The 21,620-nt window shown below is 41.4% G+C and overlaps 1 protein-coding gene across 3 annotated transcripts in view; it reads left to right on the top strand.

The window, feature by feature from the left end:
* The window catches only part of ALG14 (ALG14 UDP-N-acetylglucosaminyltransferase subunit), a 110,753-nt gene extending 95,112 nt beyond the window's left edge, over positions 1–15,641 (top strand). Inside the window, exons 4-5 of one of the 3 annotated variants that reach the window (XM_060085564.1) lie at positions 12,281–12,363; positions 15,620–15,641. In XM_060085564.1, the coding sequence (XP_059941547.1) occupies positions 12,281–12,363; positions 15,620–15,626 (90 nt within the window). In that variant the 3' untranslated portion in view covers positions 15,627–15,641. Of the gene's footprint in view, positions 1–7,489; positions 8,058–12,280; positions 12,364–15,619 lie in introns of those variants that run through there. The other 2 variants (XM_060085516.1, XM_060085535.1) reach the window with 2 other exon arrangements.
* The last annotated feature ends 5,979 nt before the right edge of the window (positions 15,642–21,620 follow it).

The following is a 21,620-nucleotide window of genomic DNA, read 5'->3' as shown; positions in this document are numbered from 1 at the left end:
ACCTATCCTTCTCAAACACTTCAAAGATATAGCAGAAGGGGAGGAATACTCCCAAACTCATTCTATGAGCCCACCATCTCCCTGATACCAAAACCAGACAAAGATGTCACAAAAAAAGAAAACTACAGGCCAATATCACTGATGAACATAGATGCAAAAATCCTCAACAAAATACTAGCACACAGAATCCAACAGCACATTAATAGGATCATACACCATGATCAAGTGGGGTTTATCCCAGGAATGCAAGGATTCTTCAATATACGCAAATCAATCAATGTGATACACCATATTAACAAATTGAAGGATAAAAACCATATAATCATCTCAATAGATGCAGAAAAAGCTTTCGATAAAATTCAACACTGATTTATGATAAAAACTCTCCAGAAAGTAGGCATAGAGGGAACTTACCCCAACATAATAAAGGCTATATATGACAAACCCACAGCCAATATCGTTCTCAATGGTGAAACACTGAAACCATTTCATCTAAGATCAGGAACAAGACAAGGTTGCCCATTCTCACCGCTGTTATCCATCATAGTTTTGGAAGTTTTAGCCACAGCAGTCAGAGAAGTAAAAGAAATAAAAGGAATCCAAATCGGAAAAGAAGAAGTAAAACTTTCACTGTTTGCAGATGACATGATACTATACATAGAGAATCCTAAAGATGCTACCAGAAGACTACTAGAGCTAATCAATGAATTTGGTAGAGTAGCAGGATACAAAACTAATGGACAGAAATTTCTTGCATTCCTATACACTATTGATGAAGAATCTGAAAGAGAAATTAAGGAAACACTCTCATTTACCATTGCAACAAAAAGAATAAAATACCTAGGAATAAACCTACCTAAGGAGACAAAAGACCTGTATGCAGAAAATTATAAGACACTGATGAAAGAAATTAAAGATGATACAAACAGATGGAGAGATATACCATGTTCTTGGATTGGAAGTATCAACACTGTGAAAATGACTATACTACCCAAAGTAATCTACAGATTCAATGCAATCACTATCAAACTACCAATGGCATTTTTCACAGAACTAGAACAAAAAAATTCACAATTTGTATGGAAACACAAAAGACCCCAAATAGCCAAAGCAATCTTGAAATGGGGCTGGAGGAATCAGGCTTCCTGACTTCAGATTGTACTACAGTAATCAAGACAGTATGGTACTGGCACAAAAACAGAAATATAGATTAATGGAACAGGATAGAAAGCCCAGAGATAAACGCATGCACATATGGTCACCTTGTTTTTGATAAAGGAGGCAAGAATATACACTGGAGACAAGACAGCCTCTTCATTAAGTGGTGCTGGGAAAACTGGACAGCTACATGTAAAAGAATGAAATTAGAACACTCCCTAACACCATACACAAAAATAAACTCAAAATGGATTAAAGACCTAAATGTAAAGCCAGACACTATAAAACTCTTAGAGGAAAACATAGGAAGAACACTCTATGACATAAATCACAGCAAGATCCTTTTTGACTCATCTCCTAGAGAAATGGAAATTAAAACCAAAAATAAACAAATAGGACCTAATGAAACTTAAAAGCTTTTGCACAGCAAAGGAAACCATAAACAAGACCAAAAGACAACCCTCAGAATGGGGGAAAATATTTGCAAACGAAGCAACTGACAAAGGATTAATCTCCAAAATATACAAGCAACTCATGCAGCGCAATATCAAAAAAAACAAACAGCCCAATCCAAAAATGGGCAGAAGATCTAAACAGACATTTCTTCAAAGAAGATATATAGATGGCCAACAAACACATGAAAGGATGCTCAACATCACTAATCATTAGAGAAATGCAAGTCAAAACTGCAATCAGGTATCACCTCACACTGGTCAGAATGGCCATCATCAAAAAATCTACAAGCAATAAATGCTGGAGAGGGTGTGGAGAAAAGGGAAACCTCTTGCACTGTTGGTGGGAATGTAAATTGGTACAGCCACTATGGAGAACAGTATGGAGGTTCCTTAAAAAATTTCAAATAGAACTACCATATGACCCAGCAATCCCACTACTGGGCATATACCCTGAGAAAAGCATAACTCAAAAAGAGTCATGTACCACAATGTGCATTGCAGCACTATTTACAATAGCCAGGACATGGAAGCAACCTAAGTGTCCCTCAACAAATGAATGGATAAAGAAGATGTGGCACATATATACAATGGAATATTACTCAGCCATAAAGGGAAATGAAATTGAGTTATTTGTAGTGAGGTGGATGGACCTAGAGTCTGTCATACAGAGTGAAGTCAGAAAGAGAAAAACAAATACTGTATGCTAACACATAAGTACGGAATCTTAAAAAAAAAAAAAAAAGGTTCTGATGAAACTAGGGGCAGGACAGGAAAGATACAGACATAGAGAATGGACTTGAGGACATGGGGAGGGGGAAGGGTAAGCTGGGACGAAGTGAGAGAGTGGCATGGACATATATACACTACCAAATGTAAAATAGATAGCTAGTGGGAAGCAGCTACATAGCACAGGGAGATCAGCTAGGTGCTTTGTGACAACCTAGAGGGGTGGGCTAGGGAGGGTGGGAGGGAGACGCAAAAGGGATGGGATATGGGGATATATGTATACGTATAGCTGTTTCACTTTGTTATACAGTAGAAACTAACACAACATTGTAAAGCAATTGCACTCCAATAAAGATGTTAAAAAAATAAAGGGTATCAATAAAATACAAAGAAAAAGAAAAGAAGGATGCATTGTTAAGCACCTTTCCTGTAAGGCTTCTTTTTAAGCCTTACAGCCGAGCTCTTCTTCCTGTGTCTCCTGACTAGTCCTACATCTCAGTGTTTACTCCCTTCCTCATATCCCCTTTTACCTGTCTACATAATGGAACCAATATCCTATATATGGAAGTGTTGGTTTTGACAGAACCTGTGACTTCCATAGAGACTGTCTTCCCAAGCCAGTTCAGCTTTGACAGTGGGCTCTCGTTCTCCAGCTTCTTGCATGACCCTGGAAGCTCAGTAAAACCTTGCCTGCAGCTGGGCTCCTCAGTTTGTTAGCTCTCTCCAGCCTCCTCCTCCACCAGCAAGAGGCTGGTGTCCAAAAGTCTGGTTTTCAGGCCAGTGTCTCAGAGTTGGACTCTGCTTTTCTCTCCAGTCTCTTTAGATTACAGACTAGTTGGACCTCCATCTGGCTTTCAATCTCACCTTCATATGCTTGGATCACCCTCAACTTTATGGTCTCTGACTTTCAAACCAACCAAGGACCCCAAAGGTCTTGGCCCGTATTCTGTGTCTGGGGTTCCTACTAGGCTAAGAATTAAGTTCAGACTACCCTAGTTAAATTTGTCTTTTCGTGCATGCCAATGTCATGTCTCAGCCAACAGGACTTGACCTGTGGTGACCCAAATCTACAGAACAACACTCCTCTTGTAACTCTTCTTGATCCTTGATCTGGCTCATCTATCCTCATGACTTCATGTTTATTTTAGCTTTGACCTCCTTCAGTTTTCTAGACCCATAATTTATATCATCTTTATTACATCTCTTGGATTTCCTGCTCTCAGAGAAGTTTATTGATTTGTTAATTCATCCAACAGGCATGTATGAACACCTACCGGTTGGCATTGCAGACAGTCGGAGCTTAGTCAGAGAGTTAGACAAAATAAAGGGCTGTGTCAGTTAGGATGCTTTTTATTGCTAATGACAGAACTCCTGATTCAAACTGGCCTAAGCAAAAATGGAATCTATTCCCTCACATACCTGGCAAGTCTAGGGGTAGATCTGGTTTCCTTCAGGCACAGCTGGATTCATGGATCTTAAATGCTATCTTTGGGACCTGGCCTGTCTTCATCTCTCAGCTCTGCTCTCTTCTGCTTTGTGATGGCTTCATTCTCAAGCCCTCCACATGGTGGCAAGATAGATGTTAACATTGCCAGGCCCACATTCTCCTAGGTGCCAGTACAACAGAAAAGGTACCTCTCTCTCAGTAGCCCCAACAAATGTCCCACTACGTCTTGTGGTTTCTCACTGGATTATATGCTCTTCCCTGAACAGATGACTTTGGCCAGGGAAATTCGATGATCTAACTGGTCATACGAGTCATATGTCCTCTCCTTATAGTTGAGCATGGAGTCAATTCTATTCAAACATTTAAGTTGAGAGCAAGGGATACAGTGGTTCCCCTGAGGAAAAGGCGATGGATCTGAGATAGTAAAAAATTTTTAAGTTGTCAGTCACAGCCATTATGTTCGTGATAAATGTGTATGATAGAGCTACAAACAGGGTCAAGTCTGGCAAAGCGAACGTTTGACTTCATATATGATAGGCAAAGGATTCCCTCCTCCCTTATCCTTCAATCCTTTTCCTTTCTTCCTTTCAGCAGAATTTAGTGAGTGCCTATTTTGTTCCAGGTGCAAAACATAGATTGTCCTAGAAATTGACCCTGCTTATAAGGAGCTTACAAAGTAGTGAGGTAGAGAGTCAGTAAGAGCAGTGCACCCACGTTTACTGCGAACTTATGTTTTAAGAAATAGAAATATGAAGAGTATTTCTGTTTTTTATAAAATTAAAAAGACAACTTCAACCATTATATTGTTTAAAGTCTTTACCCAGGCTATCTCAGTGAATTCTAGTTTGTTTAGTGCTTGGAATAAGTCTCTCTAGTATGCTCTATGAAATAATAGAAACTCCATAATCCCCAATTTTTAAATTTTTGCCCAGGTTACTGTAAAACTCAGAGTTAAAACCTGTGGTTAATTAAAAGAAGCTTTCCTTTGCCTAAGTTTTCCTTAAGATTTTTTTTTTATATACGTGGTTTAGGGTTTTGTGATTTTTTTGTTTCTGGGACTTTTGTAGTAAGGTACCTCAAAATAGAGTTACAACAGAGATAAACAAAATACCTTTAATTTCCACTTTTACCTTTTGCCTCTGATCTATGGCAGGTTATTAAAGCATCTCCCACCAGTGCCCAGTCACTTCCCCTCCTGTATCCAGACATCTCTATTAATGTATTCACAGCTTGTGTATAGCGGGCTGACCAGACACTGAAAGGAACACATGTGGATATGTACATTTTTTTAAACAAACATGAAAATATTTTTGTGACATTCAAGATCCAACATGCAACCTTTATATTATCTTTTAGCTGTAGGTTTTATTTTGTTCTGTACTATGGGAAAAAAATTGAGAAAAGCAACACAGATAATCCAAGGATTAGGGAATACATGAACACAGTGGTTCTCACCTGGAGAGTTGGCAATGCCTGGAGACATTCTTGATCTTCTTGGCTACTGGAATCTTGTGGGTAGAGGCCAGGGATGCTGCTAAACATTCTACGATACACAGGACTGGCACCACAAGGAAAAATAATCTGGTCCAAAATGTCAATAGTGCCATTATTAGAGAAACCTTGCATTAATAGGATTTTTAGAATTCTAAATCCTGAAAGGATACAGAACAATCTTGTAACTTAGGCTTCAGACAAAACTAGAAACAAATGAGACTCAAAGAATTATCAAATCCTGGAGCTAACAGGAAAGGTCATCTAGTCTGGACTAGACGTGTGATCAGGCAGCTGGCCCAATCTCTCTGTGCCTCAGATTCCTATTCTGCAAAAAGGGATATGAAAGCTTGCCTCAAATGATTGCTGTGAGGATTAACTAAAAGAATACATGTGAAATGTTCAGTACAGTACCTGACCACGATGTGCTGTTAATAAATAGTGGTAGTGAGAGCTGAGGTGGTAATTATGATTACCGTCGTCCAAGGTCACAGAGCTAGTACACAGCTTATTTAACCCCTTCTCCTGACTCCCTGTCCCATTTTCTTTCTTTTATGCTCCATTGAGGGTCTATGAAGAAAGATTATAGGGGCAACTCAGTGGGGATTAAAGAGCACTGGCCTGGAGAGCAGCTTAGTAGCTGGTACTTCAGGAGAAAGTCTGGACAAAAGTTCTTCATAGGGCTTCCCTGGTGGCGCAGTGGTTGAGAGTCCGCCTGCTGATGCAGGGGACACGGGTTCGTGCCCCGGTCTGGGAAGATCCCACATGCCATGGAGCGGCTGGGCCCGTGAGCCATGGCCGCTGGGCCTGCGCGTCCGGAGCCTGTGCTCTGCAGCGGGAGAGGCCACAACAGTGAGAGGCCCGTGTACCGCAAAAAAAAAAAAAAAAAAATCTTCATAAAAGACAGGCAGGGGGTTTAACTTGTAGGTGGGAGCTAAGGGAGACTAAAAAGGATTGGTTCCTACCTGAAACAGGCTACTCTCTCTGATTCCAAAGCTCTGTGAATGGTGTTCCAGGTGGTCCTGCCTCCAGGAAGGGTGGGGCTTAGTTCACATGACCTTTACCAAACCGTTATATCCCTCACCTTGTCTCACAGCCCCAACAGACATCTGTTGGGGAAGGTCCCTGCAATGCTGGGATGGTTAGACAATATTTCTGGGGACCCTTTCATCTCTAAGATTCTCTGATGTCTGATAAGTTTTGTGGGCCTTGTGCTGGAGCGATCATGTGACATTGTAGGTAATACCCAGTAGGCGTGTGTAGACAACCACAGATCTCCTGTTTTATGATTTGTGGAGTAAAAAATGCTTTATTGGATTATACTAATTCAGTCAGCATGAGCATATGATTGAGATGTTGTGCAAAATGCTTTTTCTCCTCTGAAAATAATAGTAAATTATCTTACCAGCAATTCTGTGTAATAGCTTTCCCCTCATTTTCTTAAAAAACTTATAAAAATTCTTTGCAGTTACTCTATGAGTTAAATTTTTATTTCTCTTATTAGGTTCACCAACTAAATTGTTTTTAATCAGTGGCTTTCTATAAAAATTAGCAGAAGTCAAAAGCATTAAAACTCTCGGGATCACAAGTGTGGATTAAATTCTCTTGAGGGAAAATCTCATTCATTTAGTAACCTTCTCTCGAATATCCCATGTGTTGGATTGAACTCCTACAGTGATTCTACCTCCAGCAAAAATATCCTACATAATTAGTCATTTGAAGACATTTTCTCCTATATCTTAACATGTCAGTCCTCCAACTATTAATTAGATTACTTTAAAAAATCAACACGAACAAGTCAGTATATGAGAAAACAGTGAATCACAACTGATTTTATCTGTTTTCCATATGTTTGTGTGACATTCAAGATCCACAAAGCAGTCGGAGAAGAGCAACACGCACCCATCCCATGGGTGCTGGCTGAGCACCAGGCACTGTGTGCACATGTCCTGTAGCACAGGGCAGGCCACCCAGGTGCAGAGGAGTGAACTGATTTGTCCCAACTCACACAGTTGGTAAGCAGGAGAGCCGACAACACAGCCCCACCCGGCTTCTAACTGCACGAGTTTGCTACAGATGGGATCTTAACAAGGAATCGCTCAAGACTTAGCATAATAAAAAAAATCCTCCCTAATATTGGACTGTTTTTAATTTAAAATTAGAGCAGTATTCTGTTTTTTTATTTGACCTTCAACTTTTTTTTTTTTCCAAGGTGTTATGTAACGGACCAGGAACATGTGTTCCTATCTGTATATCTGCCCTTCTCCTTGGGATACTAGGAATAAAGAAAGTGATCATTGTCTACGTTGAAAGCATCTGCCGAGTGGAACATTTATCCCTGTCCGGAAAGATTCTGTTTCACCTCTCCGATTACTTCATTGTTCAGTGGCCGACTCTTAAGGAGAAATATCCCAAATCTGTCTACCTCGGGCGAATTGTTTGATGAATGACAACTTACTTCTTTAGAATTTTGCAGTCAAGAATATTTACTATAAATGGGGAACAAAAAAACTACATGTTTATTGTAAAAGCTTTTGAGAATCCTGAGAATTATTGGTGGTCAAGAGTAAAGAAATGTATAAGTAACCAAGAGAAGAAACTGAGGTTGCTTTTATAAAACAAACATTAATAAACCATTCAGTGTTTATGCCTCTGTACTCCAAATTTCCGTTCTATATAAAGGTGTTTACCACTACCTGCAAGTTATCTTCTGACTTGTTTTACTAATATTTTACTAAAATTTTCTAGAACTAAATATAGAATTTGTATGATTAGCCACATTTCCTGTTCTACAGCGTTTTTTTTTTTTTTTTTTTTTACAGTATTCTGCATTATAGAAAGAAAAAGAAAAATATTTCTTAGTTTTTGTTCAGACACAACAGGCTTTATTTCCTGTATGGAAGCAGAGAGGTCCCTAGTGAATCCTTTCAGCATAAAGGAAGCAGTTATATTAAATTGGCTTCATGACAATTTGCACTCCACAGGCTTCCAGAACTGAGCGCATAAACCAGTATCTGTTTTTATTCTTTGGTTCTTTTTTGTGAGTAGCTGGCCTCACTCCAGGATATCTTTTAAAATCTTTTGTTTGTTAAAATAAATTAAAAGGTGACTACTGTCATACGAGTAAAGACATGGTTCTGTTTATCAGTGCCGAACTCTCAAAACATTTTTTTTAATGTTCCAGTAAATTCACGATTTTGTGGCTATAACTATCTCTGGCATTTTAAGATGTGTAGGCTCAGGAGAGTATATATTTACTTAACATTTACTTAAGTGCTTGTTGTATGCCAGGTGTTCTTCTAAGCACTTTTCAAATATTAACTCATTTAACTCTAATAACAACTCAGTGATGTAGGGACTGTTATTACCCCCATTTTACAGATGACTTTCCAAGCTCATATGACTAGTAAGTGCCAAATCGAGAATTCGAGCCCAAGCTTAAGAGCAGAGCCAGTATCATGGGCATGTGGCCTCTGCGGCCACATAGGGACCCATAGTTAGGAGGGCCCGACACTTGGTTTAATACTCTGCTGTCTCTCTCTTGAATTTCTTAGCATATTTTGAACAAGAGGCTCACATTGTATTTTGCACTGGACCTTGCCGATTATTTAGTTGGCCCTGCTTGAGAATCTGTGCTCCTAAAGAGCCATGTCAACTACAACAGAAGTACAACACCTAATGCAGGGCCTGGCCCAGCAGCTCTGCAATAAACAGGAATTCCATTCCCCTCCCTGCTATTTTAACAAGGCAACAAACAATGAGAAGACCTCTTGTGATGTTTAAGTTGTTGTTTTTTTCCTCTTAAATTGTCTTATAAGTATGATATAAATCTAATAAAGAAATGGTAAGAAATTAACAAAGAAATTGACTTTGGGTGAAAAGAGGCTTGATCACCCAAGATGACATAAAATGAAAATGCTGAGGCTACCCTAGCCTTTCTTGTTCTTTTAGAAATTCTCTTTCTCTGAATAAAGTAAAGTAGGCTCATCTGTCAGGACATTTCCCCAGGTTTTTGGCTGGAGAAACGCATGGCAGAAGACTCTCAGAATAGTGAAAACACTTTGCCGTCTGGATTCGGTGGCCAGCGGGGCAGCCAAGCGCTAGTTCACTGTGTTTTGACTTTAAATCTCAGATCTCAGGCACTGGCTCTGTGTCACCTGACGTAAAGGTCTGAAATATCAGGTACCATATTTGTGTGGTTCCACCAGGAGTGGAGATGAAGTAAGCCTCTACTTTTCTAGGGAAAAAGTGATTTTTTTTTTTTTTTTTTTTAGAGACAGCAGCATGTACATTTTATGCATCTTTGAAAAGTTTTTCTCTGTCACTGTTCCTGAGTGGCACTAGGTGAATAGTTGATGAGTGGACTGTGTTCAGTGCAGTTAATGCCTGTGCTCCAGGGCAGCTGTCCCAGGGCCCCCGCAACTAAGCCTGCTGCATTGGCTCCTGTCGGGCCAGAACTTACGATGCTTAGGCCATGGAGAATTGTAGAAAAGAAGCCATGATTTTTTCCAGAAACGTATGTCCCAGATGTTTTGCAGAGCCTTAACTTAGACAGTGGTTAGCCTGGAATGTCAGAGAAAGAATCTGTGTGTGTTATATCACTAAAAGTTCAGAAATATCTTCCTGGGTTCGGGCTGCTATGCACACGTTTCAGAGCCCAGCTGAGGCACATGTGATCATGCCTTCTTGCTCAGTTCCAGATTATTTGGTAAACCAATGCCTATTCCCCTGTGTCTTATTGTTATGGCTAATTCAAGTCCTCAGGGTCACACTAGCAAAGGGAGCTGGTTTGAGATTGCAGTAGGGGCTGTATCCCTGCTGTGCATTTCTGCAGCATGAAGAAAGCTAGTGTTCTACCCTCAACTGAAACTGAAGAAATCAGTAGCTAACTTGTCCTTTCCAATTTCTCTTGAGGCACTCTGGAATGCAGCTCTTACTGGAAGAGACTATTCATGAAAAATTAGTTGCATCAGTGTTTAAATGAGAGGCAGGGAAACCACACATCCTGCCCACACCTACTTCCCTGGAAGATTTTATCTACAGTTCAGCTGTCCTAAAGGGTCTCAGCAGCTTGCCAGGTCAAAGCCTAAATGTTTCAGAAGGGACATCCAAAAGTCATCACAGGAAGCTTTCGCCTGGAACGAAGAGTGCTATGAAACCACGTCAACAAGAGGAATGTTGTACACTTTTAAACTGAATAGCAAGAGGTCCTTGCTAGAAGGGAGATGACCCAAGCTTCCCTGTATAAAAGCAACTGGAAACACACTGTTTAATTGCCTTTACCAAGATAGGTTAACGTTGGGAAATGTGCCACCTCTTACTGTGCAGCTCCCTGCATTGAATCTGTGCTTCATATCTCCTAAAAAGCCCCATCTCACCAAAAAGAGTTTGATAGCAATGTATGAAGCTTCTTTATCCACAGTAATGCCATCATGAATATTAAAGAAGGTCGTCCTCCATACAGCTCAGTGTTGGGGACCTTGTGTAGTTTCTTCCCCATGATTTCAGCTTTAGCAGACGATGAGCAGACATCCACATTTTGTCATCTGCCATGAGCTTGCTTCTGTAAGCCCCAGCACCCCAGGACTCTAAAATCAAGTGGTCTGTGTTCTTGTTCCCACTCACTTTAAATTTATTTATTTATTTATTTATTTATTTATTTATTTATTTATTTATTTATGGCTGTGTTGGGTCTTCGTTTCTGTGTGAGGGCTCTCTCCAGTTGCGGCGAGCGGGGGGCCACTCTTCATCGTGGTGCGCGGGCCTCTCATTATCACAGCCTCTCTTGTTGCAGAGCACAGGCTCCAGACGCACAGGCTCAGTAGTTGTGGCTCACGGGCCTAGTTGCTCTGCGGCATGTGAGATCTTCCCAGACCAGGGCTTGAACCCGTGTCCCCTGAATTGGGAAGCAGATTCTCAACCACTGCGCCATCAGAGAAGCCCCCCACTAACTTTAAACGTGGATTTGACATGCCTCCTCCTTTTCCCTTCAAAGTAGTCACCTGATGCCAGGCTCTGCCATCTCGCACAAACAACAAACTTTGGAATAATTTTTTTTTTTTTTTTTTTTTTGCTGTACGCGGGCCTCTCACTGCTGTGGCCTCTCCCGTTGCGGAGCACAGGCTCCGGACACACAGGCTCCGCGGCCATGGCTCGCGGGCCCAGCCGCTCCGCGGCATGTGGGATCCTCCGGGACAGGGGCACGAACACGTGTCCCCTGCATCGGCAGGCGGACTCTCAACCACTGTGCCACCAGGGAAGCCCCATGTTTTTTTACTCTTTCTTTAATCCACATATAATTGGTTGCCTTTTTTTTTTTTTAATATCCCCAGAATTTTCCCTTATCTTTTCATCCTCTTCTCTCCTTGTCATCTGATTTCACCCATTGATTCTGCGTTTGGACTAGTTCATATCCAGCCTTCCTTTTTAGTCCCATGGTCACAACTAAGCTAACTCTTTAACATAAATTCCTTGCTTTGTTAGCACATTTTTTGAAGAACTGAGGCATAAAGAGATTAAGTAACTTATCTAAGATTTTACAACTAGAAGGTAGCAGAGCTGGCATTTGAACCAAGGTACTGTAGCTCCAGCCAGACTTATTTGAACAGCTATGTTAGGTTTAAAATTTTAAAAGTGCTAGAAAGGAAATCAGCAGGGTGCTGTGAAGGCAATACAGTGCTGACTGCTCTAGAGAGGGATATCAGGAAAGGCCTCTCTAAGAGACATTTCAGCTGAGATTTGAGGCAGAGTGCCTGAAATATTTGTCCTCTTCCCACTTCCCCTCCCAACTTACATTTCACCTCTCCCGTAAAACATCCCCTGTTCCCCCATAGCCTGGTTTCAGCAACTTCTTCCCTACCCACTTCTGTGTCCTAGCCGCCCACACCTAAGGTTAGCACGGATTATGTACCATCATATTGCAGTACCTTGTACTTACATAAACACTTGTGAAGGGAAGACACGGATGCTTTTGCTAATGAATTCTTTGTTTGCCTTACTTCAGGGACTGTACCTCATGCTACTTTTGTGCCCTTGCTCCACTCTTGGTCACACCTACCACAGCTCAGGACAGAATGTAGCCATTAAGTAAGTATATAAATTCTTATACTTTCAGACTTTGTCTAGGCCTACTTAGTTCCATTTCATCTGAACCAGTGGTTCTCAAGCTTCTTGGTCTCAAGACCTCATTAAAAATTATTGAAAGACCCCAGTGAACTTTTGTTTATGGGGGCTATATTTGTCAATATTTACCACATTAGAAATTAAACCAGAAATTTTTTAAACATAGGAATAGACGGGGACACATTCTATTAACCGTCAGAGCAATGACATCATCACACATCCTGTAGCATCTAGAAAACTATAAAATAATGAGAAGGAAAAAGATAACACCTCAGTATGCCTTAATCACATGACAATAGTTTTCACCTCATGGAGCCCTGAAAAGACCTTGAGGGCCCCCAGGGGTCCCTGGGCCACATTTTGAGAAGTGCTGCTCTTTATGTATAATGACACACCAATGAGTTCATCTCCTCTAGCAGCCTTTAGTCAGTCTGTGCTCTGTGTATTAGTTTTCTATTGCTGTGTAACAAAGTGCAGCAAGCTTAGTGGCTTAAAATAACAGTCATTATCTCACAGCTCGGTAGGTTAGAAACCCATTCAGGGCTTAACTAGTTCTCTACTCAGGGTCTCACAGGCTGTAATCAAGGTGACAGCCAGGACTGGGTTCTGATCTGGAACTCTAGATCTTCCAAACTTGTTCAGGGTGTTGCTGGCTGAATTCAGTTCCTTGCAGTTGTAGGGCTCATGGTGACCTGTTTCTTAATGGCCAGCAGGAGAGTCTCTACTGCAGCTTGTCTCTTTTAAGAACTCATGTGACTGGGATCAGGCACACCTACGGTAATCTCTCTCCCTTTTAATTAAATCAGTGTCAACTGACTAGGAACCATAATAACATCCTCAAAATCCCTTTTGCCATATTAATATAACATAGTCAGGAGAGCAATAGCCAATAATATTCATAGGTCCCATTTCTACTTCAGGATAGGGGATCATAAGGGGTGTGGGCATCATGATTAGAATACTGGAGGCCAGCTTCGAATTCGGCCAGCTACAATGTACCTGGTGTTTTTTGTTTTGTTTTGAAAAAAAAATTTTTTTTAACTTTTACTTAGACCACCAGACTCCTTCATTAGTATCCAAGTTCTCTAACTTTTTTTTAGTACGGGAAATTCATGCCTTCCAAACATCGTCCCTTTTCTAGCAAGTTATTCTGTGCCTCACTTTGTTTACTTGTCAAATAGGCATAAAAATGGTACCTAGTTCTAGAGTTGTGAACACCAAACTAGATGATACATGTACTGCCTTTAGCACAGAGCCTAACACATAGTAAGCCCTCAGTTACCTATGTCTCCAGGCAACCAAAGTGGCTTCCTTGGTATGTAGTGTCCTAAAGGAAGGCTCTCCTTAAACTAAGACCAGCAACCACTCCCACCCTCTAGGATGGCCTTTATCAAACAAAGCAGAAAATAACATATGTTGCCAAGAATGTGGAGAAATTGAAACCCTTATACATTGCTGGTGGGAATGTAGAATAGTTCAGCAGCTGTGGAAAACAGTTCGGCAGTTCCTCAAAGAATTAAAGTTACCATGTGACTCAGCAATTCCACTCCTAGGTATATACCCCAGAGAATTGAAAACATGTTCACACATATCCTGTACCCAAACATTCATTCCAGCATTATTCATAATAGTCAAAAGGTGGGAACAACCCAGATGTCCACCAAACTAATGGATGGATTAACAAAAGTGATATATCTGTACAATGAAATATTATTCAGTCACAAAAAGGATGTGACTAATTCATGACATGCTACAGCACAGATGAATGAACCTTGAAAACATGCTAAGGGAAATAAGCCAATCATAAAAACCCACATATTGTATGATTACATTTATATGAACTGTCCAGAATAGGCAAATCCATTGAGAGAAAGTAGATTCATGGTTGCCAGGTGCTGTGGGAGAGGACAATGAGGGTGACTTTAAATGGATGTGGGGTTTTCTTTTAAGTGAGATGTTCTAGAATTCGATAGTGGTGATGGTTGTACAACTATGAATATACTGAAACCCACTGAAACCCACTATAAAAGGGTGTACCTTATGGCATGTGTATTATTTCTCAATGAAAAAAACTATCATCAGTAGTCAGGGAATCTGTCCTTAGATATTTGTGGGTGTGTATACAGATGAAGAAAGACAAACCAAAAACTAAGCACAGCAGCCAGGAAGCTGCTACAGGGAGTGTTTTTGTTTATTGTGATTCCATCTCTGCCCTTGACCAGAGACTGAACAAAGACTGAAGGTGCTGGGGACAAAGCGTGGCCACTGGGGAAGAGCTGAGTAAGAACTGGGTGAAAAGAGCCAGTGGGGGGCCTGGAGGGAGAAGATGGCCTTGGCACACAGTAACTCCCTCTCCCACCTCCTCCCTAAAGGGCCTCAACCCAGACCACGGAGGTGAATTGTATTTTCCAAAGTTGGCCAGCCACATGCTCTGCAGTATGACCTGGCTGCTTCCTCACGCAGAAGTGGAGTTTGGTTGCTCTCCCTTGGAATTTAAACCGGCCACCAGAATGCAGCGAGAGTGGGAAGTGACATGCTAACTCAGACATTCCCCGGGGGATGCCCTCACAGAAGGCAGCCACCAAGCTATGAGAAGCGCAAGCCCCACGGAGGGGCCAGGTGTAGGTGTTCAGGGTCACGGTCACAGCTGAGCATAGGCTTTGAGTCATCTCAATCCAGGTGCTAGACGTGTGAGGGGAGAAGCCTCCAGATGATTCCAGCCCCGCCATTTGAGTCACTCCCAGCCTTTCTTGTCCTCCCAGCTGAGGCTCAAACACCATGGAGCAGAGAAAACCCCTCCCTTCTGTGCCCAGTGAATTTCTGACCCACAGCGTCCATGAGCAGAATTAAATGGTTGCTGTTTTCTGCCACTAAGTTTTTGGGGAATTCATTTCAAAGCAATAGGTAATTAGAACAATAACCTTTCAGAAGGAGCCAGTCCCTCTAAAGTTTGGTTACTTTGGCTTAATATTAGGAGAGGAGACGATTTCTCCCTCCAAGGCAAAAGGAAGAAAATGTATTTCTACACCATGGATAGGAAAAGGCTTTTTTTTTTTTCCTCCTTGCTCCTTGGCCTGCATGTAGCAGTGAAATAGAAACCAATGGATTCTTTTAAATCTTTTAACCATATGCAGATGAATAAGCAAATGCTTGGACTTGATTCCTAATCTCTTTTCCTTCCCTGTATAACTGATTTTTTTTCCACTCTAATAAACTTTAGCATTTAAACAGAAGTCATGTGTCACATGTATGATGATCAGCGGCAAGAATGTAGAAAAAGAGATAGCTGCGGAGCACGAAGCCTTAATTAATAGCCAAGCCATTCAACTGAAAATAAGAACAGTGTTTCTGGCAGGGAAATGTGAACTTGGCATCCTTTTTCTTCCCTCAGTCTTTTTAGGAAAATTATTTAAAATTCAATGATTATAAAGAGAACTTTTCAGAGTTTTCAGTTGAGCTCCAGTGATTGAAGTACAGTAATCTTTCAATGACATTGAGTAGGGCCACCCTCCCCATCCCTGGGTCCTTCTGTGAACTGCCAAACCCCAGAATTTGCAAACTGAGACTAGTGCAGAAATCAAACAGAAGAAAAGGCGACAGCACAGGAGGGATGGAATCTGGAATGACAGTCTTCTCCTCTTTTGAAAAAAGGGGAAAGAAGTTTCATTCTTCAAAGAAAAGAGAAAGAAAACAAGACTTTTATGGAAATACCATATACAGAGTTGGCAGAAATTCAGCAAGGAATAAAAAGTATCCAAAATGTTGCCTTATTCAGTTCCATCCTGGCAGCCAAATGATAGAGGCTCCATTTTCAAGCTGATTTGCTCTGAACTTTCTGGACCTATGACCATGCAAGGCCTCTAGAAGTGCCTAAGCTTTGGTCCGTTGATTCCCCAGCTGAACAAACTAAAGTCTAAAGCAGCCAGATGGAGAAAGAGCTTAAAATTCATCAAAATCTTATAGAAAACAAAGTGTTTATGGATGAAATGATAAAAGGCCTGAGATTTGATTCAAACTTCATTGCCAGGGTGGGGAAGGAAGGCAGGTTTACAGATGCAACAGGATTAGCCATAGGTGATCTCCCTGGAATTGGGGCGGGGGGGACAGTGGGTACACTGGGCATCATTATACCCAAACTTCATCATATTATATTATTCCCTTTACTTTTGTATGTATTTGAGCATTTCCATAATTAAAAGTTTCAAAAATATAAATCATGTTATCAATCTTCAACTGCTAAAAAGTCAAAGAATGTATTGATTACAGATAAAATGAAACAAACTAGGTTTTAAAATGAGAACAAGAAAGGAAATTTACAAAGTACTCCTGTTCATATTTAACTCATGAAAAGAAATTCAGTCAGTCTGCAAATCTGATTTCTGAACCAGAATACGTTTTTCTGTCTTAGAATATTCAGTCCTGGAGCTTTCACTACACTGCTCTCGAGTACAGAATATCACCTTCTTCTTTATCCATGTAAGGGCTGTGCTTCTCATTGCTCAGTAAATATTTGAGGTGTTCCCACCTCAACTTGATGAGGCCTTCACAGGAGGCTCCCGGCACTGACTCCCACTGAAGGTGTCCCCTTTCTCCAAGGACACGCTCCCTGCTCCTATCCAGAAGACGGCAATAGCACAAGTCACCTCTGTGGACTGGGAATATTAAAGTCAGTGCTGACCCTAAAGTCTTTGTGCTGCTGAGGAGATTGCATTATGGAGCAGAGGAAAGGCAGCTGCATGGTAAGAGCCCTGGGTCAGGTTGTGGCTTTGCCACTATGCATGTGTTTAATCACGGTTAATTGTAATATATCTGTGTTTCCTCACCACGTACATAACATGAAGGATTTGGACGAGATCATCTTTGAGATCCCTTCCAACAGCACTGCCACCACAACAATAGTAACAGTAGCTTGCATGATTTATCACATGCTAGCAACAATGCCAGGTACTGCACTAAGCACAGTGCGTGCAGTGACTCATTTAATCCTCAGACCCAGGCAATGGAGTTCCCACACTTTAGAGACCCCTCCACTTGCCACTCCTTCCTTATGGGGCCAGAAGGGTGTGACCACCCGAGCCCACACTCCCTTTCTGGACCAAGCTCTGGCTGCCAAGGACCCCAGAATCCCCTGCCTCAGTGGCCCAGGCCTGCTTCTAGGACTTGCGGGGTCCTCTTCCTCAGGTGTGCCCTCCCAGGTTGGTTTACGGTGGGGAAAAGTAAGGAAGGCTTTTAGGCCCTGCAGGCTGGGGGCAGGACACAAGGCACGAAACTCCTCAGTGGAACCAGGTAGAAAGAGAAGGACAATGGGGGTGGGAGTTATTTAAGCTCTTGGCTGGGGTCCTGTAGATGTTAGGGCTGGAAATAGTGAGATTAGTATTATTATTACCATAGATTTTTACAGAGGATGAAACTGAGACGCAAAATGCTTGAGTGATTGCCTGAGGTCGCACAGCTGGTTAGTGGTGGAGCCAGGGCTCAGAGTGTTGTCCTTGTGATTCCAGGCTCTCTTGCCTTTCATGCTGCCACCCAGCGAAATCTGAAGACCCCGCAGATCCCCAAGGGCCTCATGAGATGCAGGGAAGGTCCTGAAAAGCTATCTTCCACCAACTAAGCTGCTTTTCTACCCCCAACTACATTATTGGTGCCAACTGAAAATGTGGCAGACAGTAGTGGTGGCCAAGCCTCATCCAGAAAAAATTACCATGGGAAGTTGATTCAACAGAAAAATATTTGATGTAAGAGTATGACAGTTAATCCTAGGATTTCACTTTTTGTTCTGAACTTCTGACCCACAGCTGCTAGACCAACCATGGAATATCAAGAAGGTACCTTAACTAGATTTTAACCCTGTTAAACAAGTGTTTGGCCAATCAAATAAGTAGGCCTTTGTTGATTTCCTTTAAACTCTAAAACCAGGAAATGACTTCTAATATGTTATGACCCCCACCTTCCCTCCCAAGGACATCCTGAGGCACAGAAATAAAATCTAACCAAACATGCTTTCAATGACTATTTATCATGAAACATCCAGCAAATTATAGGTGATTTGAAAAAGCAAATTTCTGAACAAAGCTATAAAAATATTCTTGCAGTATTTTTAGAAGGCATAATTTGATGTATTTAGTACCAAGTACTCAATTTAGCTATGTGTTAGATATTAAGCACAAATATCTAAAGTTAGTTTTAATAATAGTAACTAACGGTATTGAGTGCTTGTTATGTGCCAGGCACAATCCTTCATCTTTTGCATGAATTCACTCACTCGATCCTCACACAGCCACATGTAGTAGTTAATATTATTATTTCTTCACAGATGAGTAAACCGAGATACAGAAAGAATGGTAAGCTTAGAACTGAGATTATACACAAAGAGGTTTATCAAAGTAGTATTTAAAATAGAAGAAAATTGGAAACAATCTAAACTGGAAAACATTTAGTAAATTATGATATGTCCATAGTGAACAGACTTGTGGTTGCCAAGGGGACGGGGGGAGAGAGAAGGATGGACTGGGAGTTTGAGGTTGGTAGGTGCAAACTATTACATTTAGAATGGATAAACAATAAGGTCCTACTGTATAGCACAGGGAATTATATTGAATATGCTGTGATAAACCATAATGGAAAAGAATATTTAAAAAGAAAGTATACATGTGTATAACTGAGTCATTTTGCTGTGCAGCAGAGATTGGCACAGCGTTGTAAATCAGCTATACTTTGTTAAAAAAATAAATTTAAAAAATTTATATGTCCAGATAATGGACTATTTGTGCAGTCATTAAAAATCATATTCTTGAAGAATATTTAATGGTGTAAAAAATGCTTAAAATGCTATATTAAGTAAATTTTTTAAAATGATGCAAATAAGTGTATATTGCGAGCACGGTTTGAAAATCAACGTAAATATATGCAAAGTTTAAAAAGGGATAAAAACATATAAAAGGTTTAAAATGGCTCTCTCTGAGTTAAGGAATTATTTATGAAGTTTGTTCTATAATTTTTAAAAATCTATATTGATTATGTATTACATAATGAAAGAAAATAAGATTTTAAAAAATGACAATTTCTGTGAACCATTAGTTTAGGGAGTAGAAAAAAAGGAAACATAATGTCTTCTAAGAAATATTATACAGCAGTATAACAAATAATAATAGAAATAACTACTTAATAAACACGTGTCTAGGGAATTCCCTAGTGGTCCAGTGGTTAGGACTCTGCACTTTCACAGCCAAGGGCCTGGGTCCAGTCCTTGTTAGGGGAACTAAGGTCACACAAGCCTCGCAGCTCGGCCCTCCCCACCCAGAAAAAAAAACACAGTAAACATGTGTCTAATACTTACCGTTTTACATGCAGCTTTCACAGCATCTCACTTGATCCCTGCAAAGACACTGAGAGGAAAGTAGTCTTGGCTTCCATTTTTCAAATGATGAAAATAAAGCTCAGAGAGGTTATGACTTTTCCAAGGCTCCACAGATGGTACATGGCCAAGCCAGGTCTGAAATCTTTGGACACTCAGTCACAGTGCAGCATCTGTGAACAGAGGCCCCGTTTGTGGGCAGAGCCAGAAATAGGTTGTACTGACCATGTTCTAACTTCTTCACAGTGAGGTTGAATAAGTATGGCAGCAGATGAAGAGAGCCTCACACCAGTTCATGGGCAGGCCCATGAGGTAGGAATCGGGAGATGTGAGTTCTGGTCTTGCCATTAGTTAGGTCTGTGGGCAAATCCTTTGACCTCTCTGGACCCCTATTCATCTAGATCAGCGGTCCCCAACCTTTTTGGCACCAGGGACCAGTTTCCTGGAAAATAATTTTTCCACGGACCAGGGTGGGTGCGTGGGGATGGTTTTGGGATGATTCAATGGCATTACATTTAATGTGCACTTTATTTCTATTATTATTACATTGTAGTATATAATGAAATAATTATACAACTCACCATAATGCAGAGTGGGAGCCCTGAGCTTGTTTTCCTGCAACTAGATGGTCCCCTGTGGGGGTGATGGGAGACAGTGACACCCGAAGTGTGTTGCTTCTGTCCAGTCTACTCCGTAATCTTGTTTTGGTTGCTGTCACTGCAGAAAACCCTGCTTCACAAAGATAGGATGTTGGGGGCTTTCCTGGTGGCGCAGTGGTTGGGAGTCCACCTGCCAGTGCAGGGGACACGGGCTCAGGCCCTGGTCCGGGAGGATCCCACATGCCGCGGAGCAACTGAGCCCGTGCGCCACAACTACTGAGTGTGCGCTCTAGAGCCCGCGCACGTAGAGCCCGTGCTCTGCAACGGGAGAGCCCACCGCAGTGAGAAGCCTGCGCACCGCAGCAAAGAGTAGTCCCTGCTCACCTCAACTAGAGAGAAGCCCGAGTGCAGCAACAAAGACCCAACACAGCCAGAAATAAATTTAAAAAAAAAAATAGGATGTTGGAAATGGAAACAGGCTTTTCAGTGTTTTTGTGGCAGTCTCAGGATATTCCGCCTTGAAAATATGGAGATTTGAAGTTGTCTCAAACATACTTTTAAGGCCACCGTCTCAAGCAGTCGATCCTCTTCTAGCATGGACAAAGTAGATTCACCCGGCTTATTCACAAATGGGTCGCGGATCCATTCCTTCCCAGTTTGGGGGTCTTTTGTGGTTGGGAAGTAATGCTCAGACTCTTTTGAAAGCTGAGATAGGTGATCGTGCACCAGCTGGGAGAAAGAAGGCCCTGGCTCAGTTTCTTTCAAAATCTCTGCTAATGTTTGAAACATGTAAAAAATCCCAGTGTTCACTCATCGCCCCCATAATTCCAGTTTGGCTTTGAATGCAGCCACTTTATCCCCCGACTTGAACACAGTTGTCGTTCTCCTTTGAAGTGACAGATTGAGTTTGTTGAGCAGGCTGAATATGTCACACAAGTAAGCAATTTTGTGACCCATTGTGTGTCACTGAAATGTGCTGCCAGTGGTGACTGTTTCTAAAAGAAATCTCTGGAGCGGCTCTCAAAACTCAAAAACTCTGGCCAGTGATCTACGTTTAGAAAGCCATCTCACTTCTGTGTATAAGAGAAGATGTGTGTGCTCCGCATCCATCTCCTCACAGAGCTGCATGAACAGATGTGAATTAAGGGCATGTGCTTTAATGTGGTTGATAATTTTAATCACATCCTGCAAAACGTTAAGTTCAGGTGATATTTTTCGGCTAACCAGCATTTCCCCATGGACGACACAGTGCGTAGACTCACATTCAG

The sequence above is a fragment of the Mesoplodon densirostris genome, chromosome 2 (assembly GCF_025265405.1).
Source record: "Mesoplodon densirostris isolate mMesDen1 chromosome 2, mMesDen1 primary haplotype, whole genome shotgun sequence".
Taxonomy (NCBI): Eukaryota; Metazoa; Chordata; class Mammalia; order Artiodactyla; family Ziphiidae; genus Mesoplodon; species Mesoplodon densirostris.
Note: the sequence above shows the minus strand (reverse complement) of the source record. Positions and strands in the feature narration are given on the sequence as shown.